Consider the following 16,384-nt stretch of genomic DNA (forward strand, 5'->3'; position numbering starts at 1 on the left):
TATAACCATCATGTTTTATTCAACTACAACTAATTCACTTCCCTTACTCTGTCAAGGCACTGTGGCCTCATCTAAAGGAGGTCCACTGCATTGAGGAAAAAAAAAAAAAAAAAAAAAAAACTTGTTGCAAGATTTGGAACCAAACTTTGCAATTGATTTTGCTTAATGCTGATTAGTTACCTTTCCTTTAGTCAATGGGAAAGTGAGTTACCAAAAACATGATGGAAAATTTTTATGAGCAAAAATGATTGCTGAAGCAATGTCTGCAATTACAAAAGTCTAGAAACAAGTTACAGGTAAATTAGTACATACTCCTAAATAAATATTAGGCAGGAATTTACAAATTAAGAAAGATCTCCATATGTTGACATGTAATAACCTTCAAAATATAGATCTCAAGTGAAAAAACTAAGTACATAATGCTATGTATAAGAGACTTTCATCTGCATTAAAATATGTGTGTATGTCTACCTGTAGAGGCATAGACTATTTCAAGAAGGATACAAAGGAAACAAAAAATGGGCTGCCTCTTGGAAGGGAACAGAGGTACTAATATCTGGGGTGGAATGAAGACTTACTTTTTACAGGTATAACTTCTAATATTGTGGAAGTTTTCCACTTGGTGTTACTTTTTAAATAAGAAAATTAAAATAGGGCTATACATTTTAGATTCAGAAATTGAGATTACAACATTAAAAGTGACTGCTTCATAGTCACCTTGAACCAACACAATGTTCATGTAACTTTACCTTTCAATAGTGAACAAAACCATAGACTAACAATTCATTTCTCTTTAGTTCTAACTTCTCCCCACTGACCGTATTTTCACTCTCCACCACCCAGAGACTGCCATCTTACTAATGCACTTGCTCATTCCTTCCCTAGTTTAACAATGACTCCTGCACACTTGCCCCTCTGAGGCTAATGCCACTGTGTATTTTTGCATGTACCCCTCCACTGTCTATTTGAAGAAGTCGCTGTAGTATCCACCTAAAATTTTATCTGCTTCTACCAGTATATCCACTTACGTTAATCTATATGTATTCTAACAAACAGATACTATCAGAGGACTGCTGACTTCTGGGATAACCTAAAATTGTACACTTCTTCAGTGAGGAGAAAGCTTACTTTTAAGAGGACAGTTTTATGGAATTTCTGCATCCGTTTGAATTGGTTGAAAAAAATACTAAAATATTTGTGTCTGTGCATGACTGTGTTTATCTGTATGCATGCACAAAGCTATGCAGGACATTTATGTAACGTTTAGGGAGTTAGGCTTGTGGAGCAAGAGGACCCAAGAATCACTGTGACTATATGGAACAAAAGATGAATAACAGATCTTCACCGCATGGGTGGCTGCCAGTTAAACCCTTAGTGAATTACATAAGAGAAAGAAAGGAAGTTACCATCTGGTTATCATTAGCATATCTGTCTTATTGATCATGACGTGGGTAAAATATTTGTATTTTGCAAATCTTCCATTTTCCATGACCTAAAAGAAAAAGGTGAGAGACAATGAGAAAATTGATAATATTCCTACTGTAATGCAAACAATGCCTTATAGTCCTCTAAAAACCATTTCTCAATGGGGCAAACCATGAACATACAGAAAACAGATTTCATTATTTGTAAAATCATTGCTGTTTCCTTTTTAAAAGCATTTACTTGCACTACTTTATTTAAGATTACTCGGTTGCAGCAATGCCAACCTTTACTGCTAGACTTTTAGAAGCTAATGTTATCTTACAAAGTTTAGATTCAATCTAATGAGGTATTTAACTATTACAGTGACTTTATATTGGAAAATATATTAGTATTTAATAATATTTGTACAAAAACACATGTAAATACTAACACATATATAAACATATGCATCACATAAATTACTTATTAGCTTCTGCCTTGCCCTAGAAATTCCGTATATATCTTACAAACATGCTTTTCTTTGTCCATCTCACAACTCAATAAAAAATAAAGAGCAGAGAGTTTCTGGACAAACAGGGACCCCAAGGCTTACTTAGCCTTTGAAACAATCTTTATTTTCAAGACTGTTGAAACACTGTATATCCATGACACTGTTTATTAACAACTGTTTGCTTCAAAAATGTAAATATAATCATATGAAGGAAATAGAGTTATCATTTTAAATACTATTTTCAGTAATATTTGCTCTGAGGATGGAGTTACTTCAGCTATTTAAAGTATATAGCAGGCTAGCCTACTATTTTTACAGGCAAGGCAAGCAATGTAATTATGACTAAGATCCCTTGAGAAGAGGCATGTTATGAATTTAGCCAAAATGTGAAAAACCATGAAGAAATCCAAGAGAGGATATAAAGGTTTTAGAAAATTGTGTTCCATGAAGCTGTACCAAAAAACTAAAGTGATTCAGCTTAGAAGAAAGCTAAGAAGTAACTTCATGATGATCTTGGTATAAAAAATTGATAGTTTTCATTTTTATCTGAGAAAGAAGTTAAAAAGAAAACTAAAATAGCAGGATGAATCATACAGATTAATTGCATGGAAGAAGTTTCTAAATTCAATGATTATAAAATATTGAGGAAAAGAATGTCTTTACTATATACTGTAGTAGGTAGGGCAAATAAACACAAATACTTTGTATTACAAATGAAAAAGGGACATAAATACAGATTCAGAAAAAAATTAAGATGAATTACAGTAGTTCCCCCTTATCTGCAGGGGGATATGTTCCTGGACCTCCAGTGGGTACCTGAAACCACAGACAGCACTGAGCCCTACATATATTCTATGGTTTTCCTATATATACATACCTATGATAAAGTTTAATTTATAAATTAGGCACAATAAGAGATTAATGACCAATAATAAAATAGAACAATTATACTGTAATAAAAGGTATGTGAAGGTATATTTCTGAAATTTTCTATTTAATATTTTCAAACCATGGTTGGCCAAGGGTAACTGAAACTGCAGAAAGCAATTGTGGATATGATAGGACTACTGTATTAGATAATTTATAAATTATGCAAGTAATTTTGAAAACTTAGATGAAATGAACTATGTTTTAAGAAATATAAATTATTAAGAGGAAGAAGCATCATGAGTAGAAATTATTTGTGAATGACAATACATTTGGAAAAGCCAAGCACACAAAACCCAGTAATCAATTTGGAAATGGAAGAGAAAGAAACCCTGTTTACAAGGGTAATAAAAAAGATAAATATTTATACATAAGTTTAATAAATAATGTGCAGAATATAGGTGATAAAAAGCCATACCACTGTATTCAGGGGAGTAAAAGAAATTTTGAAAATGGAAATCCATATCTTATTCTTGGACATAAAAAATTATCATAATAAAGATGTTATTGACTCCTAATACACACACACACACACACACACACACACACACTCTTCATGTGATCCCAAGATGGTGGTTTTTGGAGCACGGGGTAAGAGGTAAGAAGTGATTTGTCAAAATTATACTAAAACTTATCTAGGAAAAATATGTGGTAATATACAGTAAATTATGAAAGAAGAACGAGAAGAGCTACTCTAGCAGACATTAATGCAATTTATAAAGCTGCAGGAGTGAAACAGTTTGGTGCTGGTAAAGTATATGCAGACATATCAAAGGAAAGAATACAGATTGCAGAAACTGACCATATGCATATAGGACATTATAAAATCCTATCCAATTACAGAAATTTATTAAATCAAGACAGCACTTCAAATCAGTGGGTAAATACATGCATTATCAAATAAATGGTGTTTTAAGTAACTCACTGGCTAAAGCTGTATCCTTCTCTCTCTATATCAATCAATTCTACATGGATCCATGATTTAATATACAAAATGACTATAAAAGTACTAGAAAAAGTAACATTTTAATAATCTTGAAGTGGGAAAGGCCAAAATATAACAAAGTCCATAAAACACAACATAAAAAATTGGTAAGTACATAGAACTTAACCACTACTAATGGCAAAACGATAAGCAAATAAACAGTAATTAAGTAAAATAACACAAAACTCAAAGGACGATTTGGGAAAATATTTGTCAATACAGAGAGAGAGAGTCCATTTCAAAATAGACAATTACAGCAATTTGAAGAAACTGACAGAAAATAATGAGTAAAGCAAAAGAAAAATGTGTGAAGAATATGAACAGGTAGTTCAGCAAAAAACAAACAATACCTGACTGATAAACATGAGAAAATATTCACTATAACTCAAAATCAGGAAAATGCAAATCAATTAAACATACCATCTGAGTTAGCAATTCCACTGCTAGAATTTATCTTAGGCAAAAGTATGCCAAAATAGACATATAAGAATATTCACAGCAATACTGTATTAAAAGTACAAAATCTAAATATTCATTAATAGGGTATTAGTTAAATTCATGTACAGTCATATAATGGGGCATTATGAAGTCATAAAAAAGAAAAATGACCTGTGCATACTGACATAGATGTATAAGATTATAGTAAATAAAATTATATTACAAAAGAGAATGTATAGAATGAAAAGTAGAAATGCATACATGTACATATACTTGTACATACATAAGAAACTTCTAGAAGGTACACATCAATCTATTAACAGCACTGATCTCTGGGCTTTTGAAGCATAATGGTGGAGGTAGAAGTTAAGCTTTTTTTTTTTTTAATTTTTACATTCTTTTATTGTTTCAGTTTTTTGATATCTGAAAAGAAACTGGCTACAAAGATTCATTTTCTTTTGTTCCATGTGGCCAAGTTTAAAAATCAAAAATACAAATGTTGACCTCCTCAAGAATACCACAGCTAATAGAATTCAAGAGCCTACATGCACCATTAATAGATCCTAACCTTCAAATAATTTAAAAGCTATGGTTTATTCCAAGTACCTAACTTTTATTTCCATATTATGCTAAGTTTGGGCATTGTAATTAAGCCTACCTCTCATCACTTTCTACTTTTCAGACCCAACTTAAATCAAATCTAATCTGTGCATATAAGCAGTTAAACCAGTTTCGACAGTCACAACAGCATCTGGTATAAATAAGAAATAAAAAAAAGTCCAAAGAAAGTAATTCATATAATGCTTTCCATCCAAAACCTTAAATGTAACACTTGAAAGATGAATGAGCTTTATGGTCATAGTAGTCTGCTTTGAAACATAATCAACTGTATTCTTTGTTATTAGAGTGACTGTATTTGAATAAATGTCAAAGATAACTCATCACACAGCAAAATCTTGCTGCTCAGTGTTCATTATAAACAAGACAATACGGAATAAGAACATTATAAACAGGATCCAAAACTTTGAAACTGAATCCACAGAAGTTATGGGAGAGAACATCACACTGTAAAAAGTCTACAAATGTCACGCTGTAGTCACAAATTCCTGCCTGACTTTATAAATGCATTATATATTAAGCTTTAGAATTCTCAAAACATCATTTTTTTAGGTGAAAAAAACCGAGAATTTTAGACCTGAAAAACTCCTATTGTTCATCCAAACCAATCCCTTCCTTTTACACACAAACTGAGGATCAGTAAGTCTCTAATGAATCTTCTAAATCTAAATTTTCACCATCTTGTGTAATTAGGTAAGAGGACATCTAAGTGACTTGCTTGGCAAAGTTGCAAAACTGGGCTCAGAAAACTGGATTCTTCACTTCTAATTCCAGTGCATTTCACGATACCAAACATATCATGATGTTTCCTCCTTATGGTATCATACTTTCCTCATGGTACCGCAAAAAATGTCTTTGATATCCTGGATACTGATAGTTGCCGAGGTAGGCTGCTAATTTTTTCCAGGTCAACAGTATTCAAATAATTTAGTATCAAAAATCCTATCTTCCTCCATCCCAAACAGATGCTAGGTATAAATGGTTCTACTAAAATAATTTGATAGCCTTTAAAATAAAGGAAGAATTAGCAAAATCAGGTTTAGGAATTATCATGTAGGGTCTTTACATAAAGATGAAGATTTGGCTGAAATATGAAAGAATTAACAATGCCAGTACTTTAGACATGTTAGCCTCATTTATACGCTTAAATGTGAAAGCAAAAACATTTTTTTGCCTTATTCATTAGGAAGTATATATATAAATTACCTATCATCGTTTAAGAATTACTGAAAGAAATACACAAAAACACAGTGGAAACTGCATTCATTATATACAATTGTCAGAATCTATAGGTAATAATTAAAATATATGTTTACTGGTAAACACGTCCTTTTGCATTTAGCAAAGATGAGTACATAAACCATACTTTATTAGACATAAATAAATTCAAACCAAATTAATGATACATTTGGAAACATAAAGAAAGTGGAACTTGAAGGACACAGCCATGGCAACAGAGACATTTCTAACACTCCCAAATCATCCAAATGTTATGGAGAAACAGAATCCCTTAACAAAAATACTTCTGAAAAATGCAAAATATGAAAAGATTAAAAATAGGAATAAATCACTAAAATAAAAGGCCTTAAGTCCCAAAGACTGTGTTAATCATTAATGGGAAATATATTTAAGAAGATTTGTTAAAGGACAAGAACATGTTCAGCAAAATAAAAAACCCAAATCTAATCAATATCTGACTCATTTGGAAGACAAGTGTTGCAAAGAGGTATGAGTTTTAAAAATATGTAGCAAAAATGGGGGATTAAAAACATGAAATTCGGCCAGCCATGGTGGCTCACGCCTGTAATCCCAGCACTTTGGGAGGCTGAAGCGGGCAAATCCCCTGAGGCCAGGAGTTTGAGACCAGCCTGGCCAAGATGGTGAGACCCCGTCTCCACTAAAAATACACAAAATTAGCTGGGTGTGGTGGCAGGTGCCTGTAATCCCAGCTACTTGGGAGGCTGAGGCTGGCAGAATCATTTGAACCCAGGAGGCAGAGGTTGCAGTGGGCTGAGATCACACCATTGCACTCCAGCCTGGGCAACAGAGTGAGACTCCATCACAAAAACAAAAAATAAAAAACAAAAAAAACATGAAATTCATCTAGATGAAAGATAAAAATGAATACTACCTAGCAAGAAAATACACTAGATAACAAATAAATGGCTTTATAGACTGGTTAATTTGAGGGTTCAGGAGAGGAGTGGGAAAGAGGAAGCATTTATGAATAGATTCTACTTAAAATTTAAGCTTATTTCTAAAACCAACAAAATTCAGGAAGTTAATTGTAAAATGGTAAATACTGCCATTTTAAAACTAAGAAGTAAATAGATAAATTGTTCAAAACAATCTTATCTTTAGAGAAAACTTAGTCAATAAGTATAACTTCCTTAGAGTTATATGATGAATGTTTAGGGATGAAGAAAGTTTTACTAATTCACTTCAAACCTCAGACTTAAGTGCCATGGCCAGGAAAAAGAAGGTATTCAAGCGAGCTTCATAATCAAATATGGTAGAAATTTATGACATCAAAACTTAATGATTTCATATCCTTGAATGAGAATAAATATAAACAAGAATAAAGAAGTGACACATAGCTTACCTTGTGAGGTAAGTTGGTTTTCAAAAAATAAAATCTTATTGATTATATCGTCAGATCTCAAGAGCAACCAGTACTTATTTTATCCCTCATACCTTCATCTTCTCTCATGCTAATATGCTATCTTGACTGTCAGCAAAACCATAGGTATAGACTATACTGACAGCTTAGACACGGCAGGAAAGCTGAGCATAACCTTTGACATAAAATCAACTGAAAGAAACTACTATATCTTAAGAGATATGAATTGTGGTCATCAACTGTACAACCAAAAGCCTGGAGAAGGAAAAGAACTATGCTCACGAAATAGTTATGTGTACTGACAACAGCAGACCATCAATTAATGTACTTAATATATTCTAGGAGAAGGGCCAGAGTGGGTGCATCAAGGGTAATGTAGGTGCACAGTAACAAAAGTCTCACTAAAGCAGTTCAGCAGAACCTCTACCGGATCAACATTTATGGGTCCACCATATTATACATCCCTGGAAGCAGCAGTAACATTTCTTTTAAAATACTGTATAATTCAGTGCAGTTCAAATCACTGAGGTTTTACTGTTTCAACTGCTTGCCAATTAGTATGTGGAAAACTGTCACAGTATTTTAACTACTCTATTAACCTTGAAAGGAAAAAAATATTCTTTTTAAAATTCTTAAAATCTATTCTTTTAAATTCTTAAAATCTACTCTTAAATAAAATAGATTCTTTTATCTTGGTAAAGAGGAGAAAAATGAGGAATTTATATAATGATGACTAAGAACTTGCATAAACTGGTATTTATCTGGAGTAATAAAAATATAATGAGTTATTATTAGGCACCATGCTAATAATTACTGGCATATCTAATTTTATTATACTCCACTTTATTGTATTTCCCAGATATTGTGTTTTTTACAAATTGAAGGTTTATGGAAACTCTGCATCAAGCAAGTCTACAGGCACCATTCGTCCAGCAGCATGTACTCATTTCTTGTCTCTATGTCACATTTTGGTAATTCTTACAATAAATTTCAAACTTTTTTTATCATGATTGTATCTGTTATGGTGATCTGTAATCACTGATCTTTGATACTCCTATTTTATAGTCCTGTTTGAAGTGCCATAAACTACACCCATAGTGAACTTAATCTATAAATATGTGTGTTCTGACTGCCCCACCGATTGGACGTTTCCCAAATCCTCTGCCTCTCCTTGAGTCTATTACCTGAGTAACAATATTGAAATTAGGCCAATTAACAGCCCTACAATGACCCTTAGGTGTTAAAGTGAAATGAAGAGTTATATGTTCATCACTTTAAATCAAAAGCTAGAAACGACCAAGCTTAGTGAGAAAGGCATGTCAAAAGCTGAGAGAGGCTGAAAGGTAGTACCTCTTGTACCAAACAGCCAATTTTGAATGCAAAGGGAAAGTTCTTGAAGGGAAGTATTATGAAAGCATTACTCCAGTGAACACAAGAATTGTAAGAAAGCAAAACAGCCTGATTGCTGATATGGAGAAAGTTTTAGTGGTCTGGACAGAAGATAAACCAGCCACATTTCTTCAAGCCAAAGTCTAATCCAGAGCAAGGCCCTAACTCTCTTCAATTATATGAAGGCTGAGAGAGGTGAGGAAACTGCAGAAGAAAAGTTGAAGCTAGCAGAGGTTGGTTCATGAGGCTTAAGGAAAGAATTCATCTACATAACACAAAAAGCACAAGGTGAAGCAGCAAGTGCTGATGGAGCAGCTGCAGCAGGTTATCCAGAAGATCTAGTTAAGATCACTGATGACAGTGGCTTCACTAAACTACAGATTTTCAACATAGATGAGACAGACTTCTATTGAAAGATGCTATCCAGGACTTTCATAGCTAGAGAGGTCAATGCCTGGCTTCAAAGCTTCAAAGGACATTTGGATTCTCTTTTTAGGGGCTAGTGAAGCTGGTGACTTCATTTTCTTTAGAGACATGGTCTTGCTATATTGCCCAACCTGGACTCGAACTTCTGGGCTCAAAGGATCCTCTTGCCTCAGCCTCCCAAATAGCTGGGACAACAGGTGGGTGCTACCATGCCTGCTGCAGTTGGTGACTTTAAGTTGAAGCCAACGTTCCATTCCAAAAATCCTAGGGCCCTGGCCAGGTGAGGTGGCTCACGTGTGTAATTCCAGGACTTTGGGAGGCCATGGCGGGTGGATCACTTGAGCATAAGAGTTCAGGACTAGCTTAGGCAACATGGTGAAACCCCATCTCTACAAAAAATTTAAAAAAAAAAGACAGTTGTGGTGGCACATGCCTGTAGTCTCAGCTACTCAAGAGGCTGAGGTGTGAGGATCAACTAAGCCTGGGAGTTTGAGGCTGCAGTGAGCCAAGACCGTATCATTGCACTCCAGCCTGGGAGACAGAGCAAGACTCTATCTAAAAAATAAATAAATAAATAAATAAATAAATAAATAAATAAATAAATAAATAAAGTGCCAGGTGTGGTGGCTCATGCCTGTAATCCCAGCACTTTGGGAGGCCGAGGTGGGTTGATCACCTGAGGTCAGGAGATTGTCACCAGGCTGGCCAACATGGTGAAACCCCATCTCTACTAAAAATACAAAAACTAGCCCATGTGGTGGCAGGCGCCTGTAATCCCAGCTACTCAGGAGGCCCAGACAGGAGAACTGCTTGAACCCAGGAGGTGCAGGTTGCAGTGAGCCGAGATTGCACCATTGCACTCCACCTGGGCGACAAAGCAAGACTCTGTCTCAAAAGAAAAAAAAAGAAAGAAAGAGAAAAAAGAAAAAAATCCTAGGGTCCTTAAGAATTACACTAGAGCTATTCTGCCTATGCTGTATAAATGCAACAACAAAGCCCAGATGACAGCACATTTGTTTACAGCATGGTTTACTGAATATTTTAAGCCCACTGTTGAGAGCTATCACTCAGAAAAGTATTACAGCTCATTGACCGTGCACCTAGTCACTCAAGAGCTCTGATGAAGATATACAAGATTAATGTCATTTTCATGCCTGCTAACACAACCATCCATGCTACAGCCCCCATGGATCAAACAGTAATTTCAACTTCCAAGCCTTATTATTTAAGAAATACATTTTGTAAGGCTATAGCTGCCACGGGGAGTGATTCTTCTGATGGATCTGGTCAAAGTAAATTGAAAACTTATGGAAAGGATTCACTATTCTAGGTGCCATTAAAAACATCTGTGATTCACAAGACGTGGTCAAAATATCAATAGTAACAGGAGTTTGGAAAAAGTGGATTCCAGCCATCATGGATGACTTTGAGGGTTCAAGACTTCAGTGGAGGAAGCAATTACAGATATGGTGCAAATAGCAAGGGGATTAGAAGTGCAGCATGAGGAGGTAACTGAATTGTTACAATCTCATGATACAACTTGAACAAATGAGAAACTGCTTCTTACGGATGAGCAAAGAAAATGGCTTCTTGAGATGGAATCTATTCTCGGGGAAGATTTTATGATTGTTTAAATGACAACAAAGGATTTAGATTATTCCATAAAAATAACTGATAAAGCAGCAGTAGGGTTTGAGAGGGCTGACTCCAATTTTGAAAGAAGTTCTATTGTGGGTAAAATGCTATCAAACAGCATCAAATACTACAGATAAATCTTTCGTGAAAGGAAGAGTCAATCAATGTGGCAAACTTCATCTTAAGATATTACCACAGCTACCCTGACCATCAGGAATCCCTATCCTAATCAGTCAGCAACCATCAACATCAGGCATGCAAAAAGATGGACTCACTGAATGCTTCAGATGATCATCAGGATTTTTTTTTTTTTTAGCAATTATGTATTTTTAAATTTATATATATTTTAATGACATAATGTTATTGCATACATAATAGCCTACATTATAAACATAATTTTTATATGCACTGGAGAACAAATATATTCATGTGACTTGCTTTGTTGCCGTATTTGCTTTATTCTGGTGGTCTGGAACTGAACTTGCAATATCTCTGAGCTATGACTGTACATACATTACCTCATTTGTTCTAACACTAGCAACACCACCAAGATAGGCACTACAATTATCTCTATTTTACAACCTGGAAACTGAGGTCAGATAAGCATAATAAAAAATAATAACTCTAGTAAAAGAAAAAGGCTACAATTGAACTCAGGTTTACTTGGCTCCAGAATCCAGGCCCTTAGCCACAGGGTATTGCTATATCTCAAAATAATTTTTATTAACAAAATGAATTAGCACAGAAGACCTATATATATTCCAGTAGACTCAGTGGGATCTCATTTTAACAGTTCATTGGTATATGGATTTAGATATCTCACAAACTGTATCATGTCTCTTGCAGTGCTTCTAGTTCATGTAATACCTAGGGATCATTATCTCTGCGGAAGAGGGGTCCTATCTTAGGTGTCATTGATTCCTAATGTTCTTTAGAGCCTTGCATATAGCAGCTGCACAACAAACAGGAACGAGACTGTGAAGATCTGACATTACAGGGTTGGCCTCTAACGTGGCATGTGTTTTATGCCCCATAAAGCTCACTACAATTATAAGTTCGTGAGAGATGAGCAAGAACCTTCAATACTCTCTTCAGGGCTGTAACTCTACTATCTACAAGAGTGTCTGAATACATAATAAACAGAAGTATAACAAAGACTTATAGAACACATGAATACATGGCATTAAATCTTTTCTTTGTATTCATATAAACTATGTTACCAAATAAAGCCAGCAAAAATTCAAATATATATATATCTATATATAATGAATATAGATATCTATATATGAATATAGATATATATATATATGACCATACATTTTATTCTTTTGGCAACTTATTCCAGAAAGATTAACTTTACATGAAATGTTCAGTCTCCCACATTTGTATTCCAACACTGCATCTTCACAAGATCTCTAACTCAAACTACTTTAGACTTGAAGTATCACAGAAATGTCTAAATGTATATTTCTTTACAGTGCTTCTGTAGGGTTCTTTAGAGTGATAAATTTTCACCGAAAAATTATCATTACAATTCATTAGAGTCATCATTAGAAGTGACTAGGTTATCAATTTCATTTGAATTTAAAACGAAAGATTCTTAACCGACAAAAACAAACAGAACACCAAAAAACACGGTGCTTCCTTTAACAGATGACATTAAATTTTGTTTTCAGATGAGCGAAGAGGCCTCTAATTTGATTTTGCGTAACTGTTTCATTTGGCAAGTGAATGTATCCTTTCACAGAACATTTGGCCAACAAAAAATAGACTTTTCATAACGTATACTAGTTTTCTAACAATGTTGTTACAGCACCCATGTACACACACACAAATATTTCTGAATGAGCTTTACTAAACTCACCTTATGCTGAGAATCTTTGTGTCTATCCAAGGTAACTAGGGTAAGTTACTAGGTAGAGCTCTATCACATCAGTAGAGAAATCATGAGTTGAGTCCTGTATCAGAATTTAGCAACTTTAGCTTAACAAAGGCTGCAGACCTTCTGGCTAATACTTACTGCACTTTTAGCTGTATTGACAGATCTTTGGTTAAAAAGATGTAAGACTCAAATTGAACCTACCTGGGCTTAACATTTGAGGATTTCTTTTAATGTTATAATGTATTGAATTTTCTATTACAGTAGCATTTATCCTTTCTTAATATATTTACAAATTTAAGGGATGCAATGATGACAAACTGAAAGATCTAGAAATCAAATTCATCTCACTTAAGTTCTTGAATTTAAAAAAGAGAATTAGGCCAGGTGCAGTGGCTCGTGTCTATAAACCCAGCTACTTGGGAGGCCAAGGTGAGAGGATCACTTGAGCCCAGGAGTTTAAGGCTGCAGTGAGCTATGACTGCAGCACTGCACTCCAGCTTGGGCGACAGTGAGACCTTGTCTCAACAACAAATAACAACAACAAAAAGAGAGGGACAGGCCGGGGGTGGGGGGTTGGGGGCGGTGGGAAATGAATAAATTTTACACTTGAGATGAAAGAAAAAACCTGAACCTCCACGTAGTGGAATCATCGCCACCAGAGAAATACATAATTTATTTCAAAATCTTATTCAAAAATTATTTTTATATAACACTGGAAGGTTCTAAGTGGGGTTCGTTACTCTATTTTGGACTCTACTGGTCCAAAATATAGTGGTACATACTATTAAATGTTCAATATTTAGGCCTTTGAAAATAATGTGACAAAGTCTCTCCAAGAGATTCCTGCTAAACTAGTAAGGTATGATAATTGTATCCAAATATCCATGGAAATCTTTTCCATGGAATCTGCTTTATTTGAGATGCTAAGAATTCTAATTTGCCTGAATAACACAATTTGGCTCTCTTCAGTGTTCTCATCCCTTTCAGAAGTATCCTTCTGGAGAGGAAGAGCTATAAAATGAAGAGTGAAGTCCAATAGCCTTTGTCTCCTAGTTCTTGTCCACTTACTCAAATTTTCAGATGAAGCCAGGAAGTGTTCGGCACTACTCTGGTGATCTGACTGCTATAGTAAGCCCTTTCTTCCCGATTAGTAGTCATTCTCCTCCTGAAGTAAAGGGAAAGACCACGTCGGCTGAAGGCAGTTATCTTCCAATTGCTATTAAGGCAGTGTCTGAAGCTAATTATAAACATCTGTAATTTCTGAAAGAAAAGAAATACACAAGACACAAAAACAGCCTCTCTTCTGTAACAACTTACATGACGGCAGTTACAGTATTTCTGTAAAGGATTCAAAGACAACATAGATAAATTCAAAAATACCTGAAATGTTTAAGAACACACTATACTACACCCACAGGACAACTCAGCTGTCAACATTCAGACACAATGAAGGACACAGGAATTATACACACACATACCCAGGCATACACATTTTAAAAGATTTATTTAAAGGGAGGAAACATTTTTTAGAAAGTATGGAGTCAAAAGGTAGAAATGTTTAACGAAAAAGAAAAAAGCTTCTATATCAGGTATACAAACAAAAAGCCCAGAGCAATGGATAACATCTGAAATCCCAACACTTTGGGAGGCTGAAGTGGTAGGATCGCTTGAGCTCAGGAGTTCAAGGCCAGCCCGGGCCACACAGCAAGACCCTGTCTCTACAAAACATTTTTAAAAATTAGCCTGGCATCGTGGTGCATGCCTGTAGTCCCAGCTACTTGGGAGGGTGAAGCAGGAGGACTACTTGGGTCCAGAGTTTGAGGATACAGTGAACTTATTCAAGCCACTGCACTCCAACATGGGGAACAGAGTGAAACTGTCTCAAACAAACAAACAAACAAACAAAAAAACAGTTCTGCTTGCTCTTTACGTGCTCCATAAATAAAGGCTAGGTTTCCCAACTGGGGATATTTCTAGGAGCGGTATGCTTTTTTAATCTTTAGAAGTTAATGCTGCTGCTTATAAAAATATGTAGTAAAACATAAAATAGCAATGTATACTTTTGGGTCATAACCAGGTGAATAAAAAATTTAAAAAGGAAATGTACCATAAATGGTGGGGAGAAAGGATAATTTTTTTCTTTTCTATAGTTTCCTGCTTTTCTCTATGAGCATACTTTAATGAAGAAAACAATCTATTTAATGTAGAAAATAACTAATGTTGAAAAATTTCCTATCTTTATAAAATACTAAAGTTGTCAACTGAGAACCAATGTCAGCAAATGGATTCACAGGAGGTTTTTAGCTTTTTCCATGGAAATGCAGGTCTGTAAAATTTTTAATTCAATGAAATGCCAAGTTTTATTGAATATACTCAGAAAACCTTTGTAGACATAATGTAGTTAACAGATTACTGATAAATGATAATTTATAGTAGAAAAATATAACATGCTCAATTAAGATAAATTGAATATACTTAGCTAAATCCCTGACTATCCTGGTTTTTAAAAAACAAAAATAATGCCTATAATATTTTCAGTGGTCACATATTTGAGGATCTCTAAGATCCAGAAGAATGGCATAATGCAATTCAGTAGAAATCTTTACAATTTCATTGCTTAAAACATGTGTAAGCAATGAAGAAGATTCACCAAAAGCCAGTTTTATAACATTGTTAAACGTGTATTTTAAAATTGATATTTGGAGGTAGATTGTTGCTATATATTGGTTGCTATGGAGTAACTGCTAAATAATCATACTTATTGAGAATGATATTCTGCCATGTTAAAACAAGCCAGACAATAAATCCCTATGAAAATCATAAATTATTCTAATTAGTTCTCTTAAGGCAGACCTATTTGAAATTGTTTTACTTTCCTTTGATGCAGGACTTTCTATGTTTTGTATAATGCTGGCTGTAATGACTGTACTTTATGAATTCACAAATTCATTCACTAATATTAATGATTAACAGCATAAGCATTTTTAATTGATCTCCATTTATTCCAAAGGTGCTGGAATAAATAAAATTGACATTTTCACATATCCATCATAATTATTATTTGAGCTAAATAATGTGTGTACACTTAATGTCACCTGATTTAGATCCATAAGACTCTTTACTATTTTGCAAGGAAATCTCGGAAACAAAAAGCTGAAGTTTGAAGATGCAGTAGAAAATACTCAGTAACAGTTGGGATGGCTGTTTCTGGTCCTTCTCCCACCACCATAAAAAAGCTGAATGCAAAATTTCATTACAAGACTTAAATCAGACAAACTAGTAGCTACTATAGCAGTCTTTATCATCTTGAGACACAGAAACAACAGAGTATTTTTCATATTGAATATTGATGTCTTGGTCATAAGTATGCAATGGCTCCAGCTGTACATTTAAATAACCTGAACTTAAAATCAACATTCAACACTGCATCGGTGATATGTGTTTTGAATAGTTTCAAAAACTAAAATGTATAAAATATTATTTTAAATAAACAAATTAAAATTTGACTTCCTTTTCTATAATACTGAAAACTTACAATATTATTCTGAA

The 16,384-nt window shown here is 34.3% G+C and overlaps 1 protein-coding gene across 1 annotated transcript in view; it reads right to left on the minus strand.

The window, feature by feature from the left end:
* VPS13A (vacuolar protein sorting 13 homolog A) overlaps positions 1 to 16,384 on the minus strand; it is a 257,283-nt gene that overhangs the window by 16,146 nt on the left and 224,753 nt on the right. The window contains 1 exon segment of the mRNA XM_030919695.1: positions 1,407 to 1,492. Within this exon segment, the coding sequence (XP_030775555.1) occupies positions 1,407 to 1,492 (86 nt within the window).

Source organism: Rhinopithecus roxellana, chromosome 16 (assembly GCF_007565055.1).
Source record: "Rhinopithecus roxellana isolate Shanxi Qingling chromosome 16, ASM756505v1, whole genome shotgun sequence".
NCBI lineage: Eukaryota > Metazoa > Chordata > Mammalia > Primates > Cercopithecidae > Rhinopithecus > Rhinopithecus roxellana.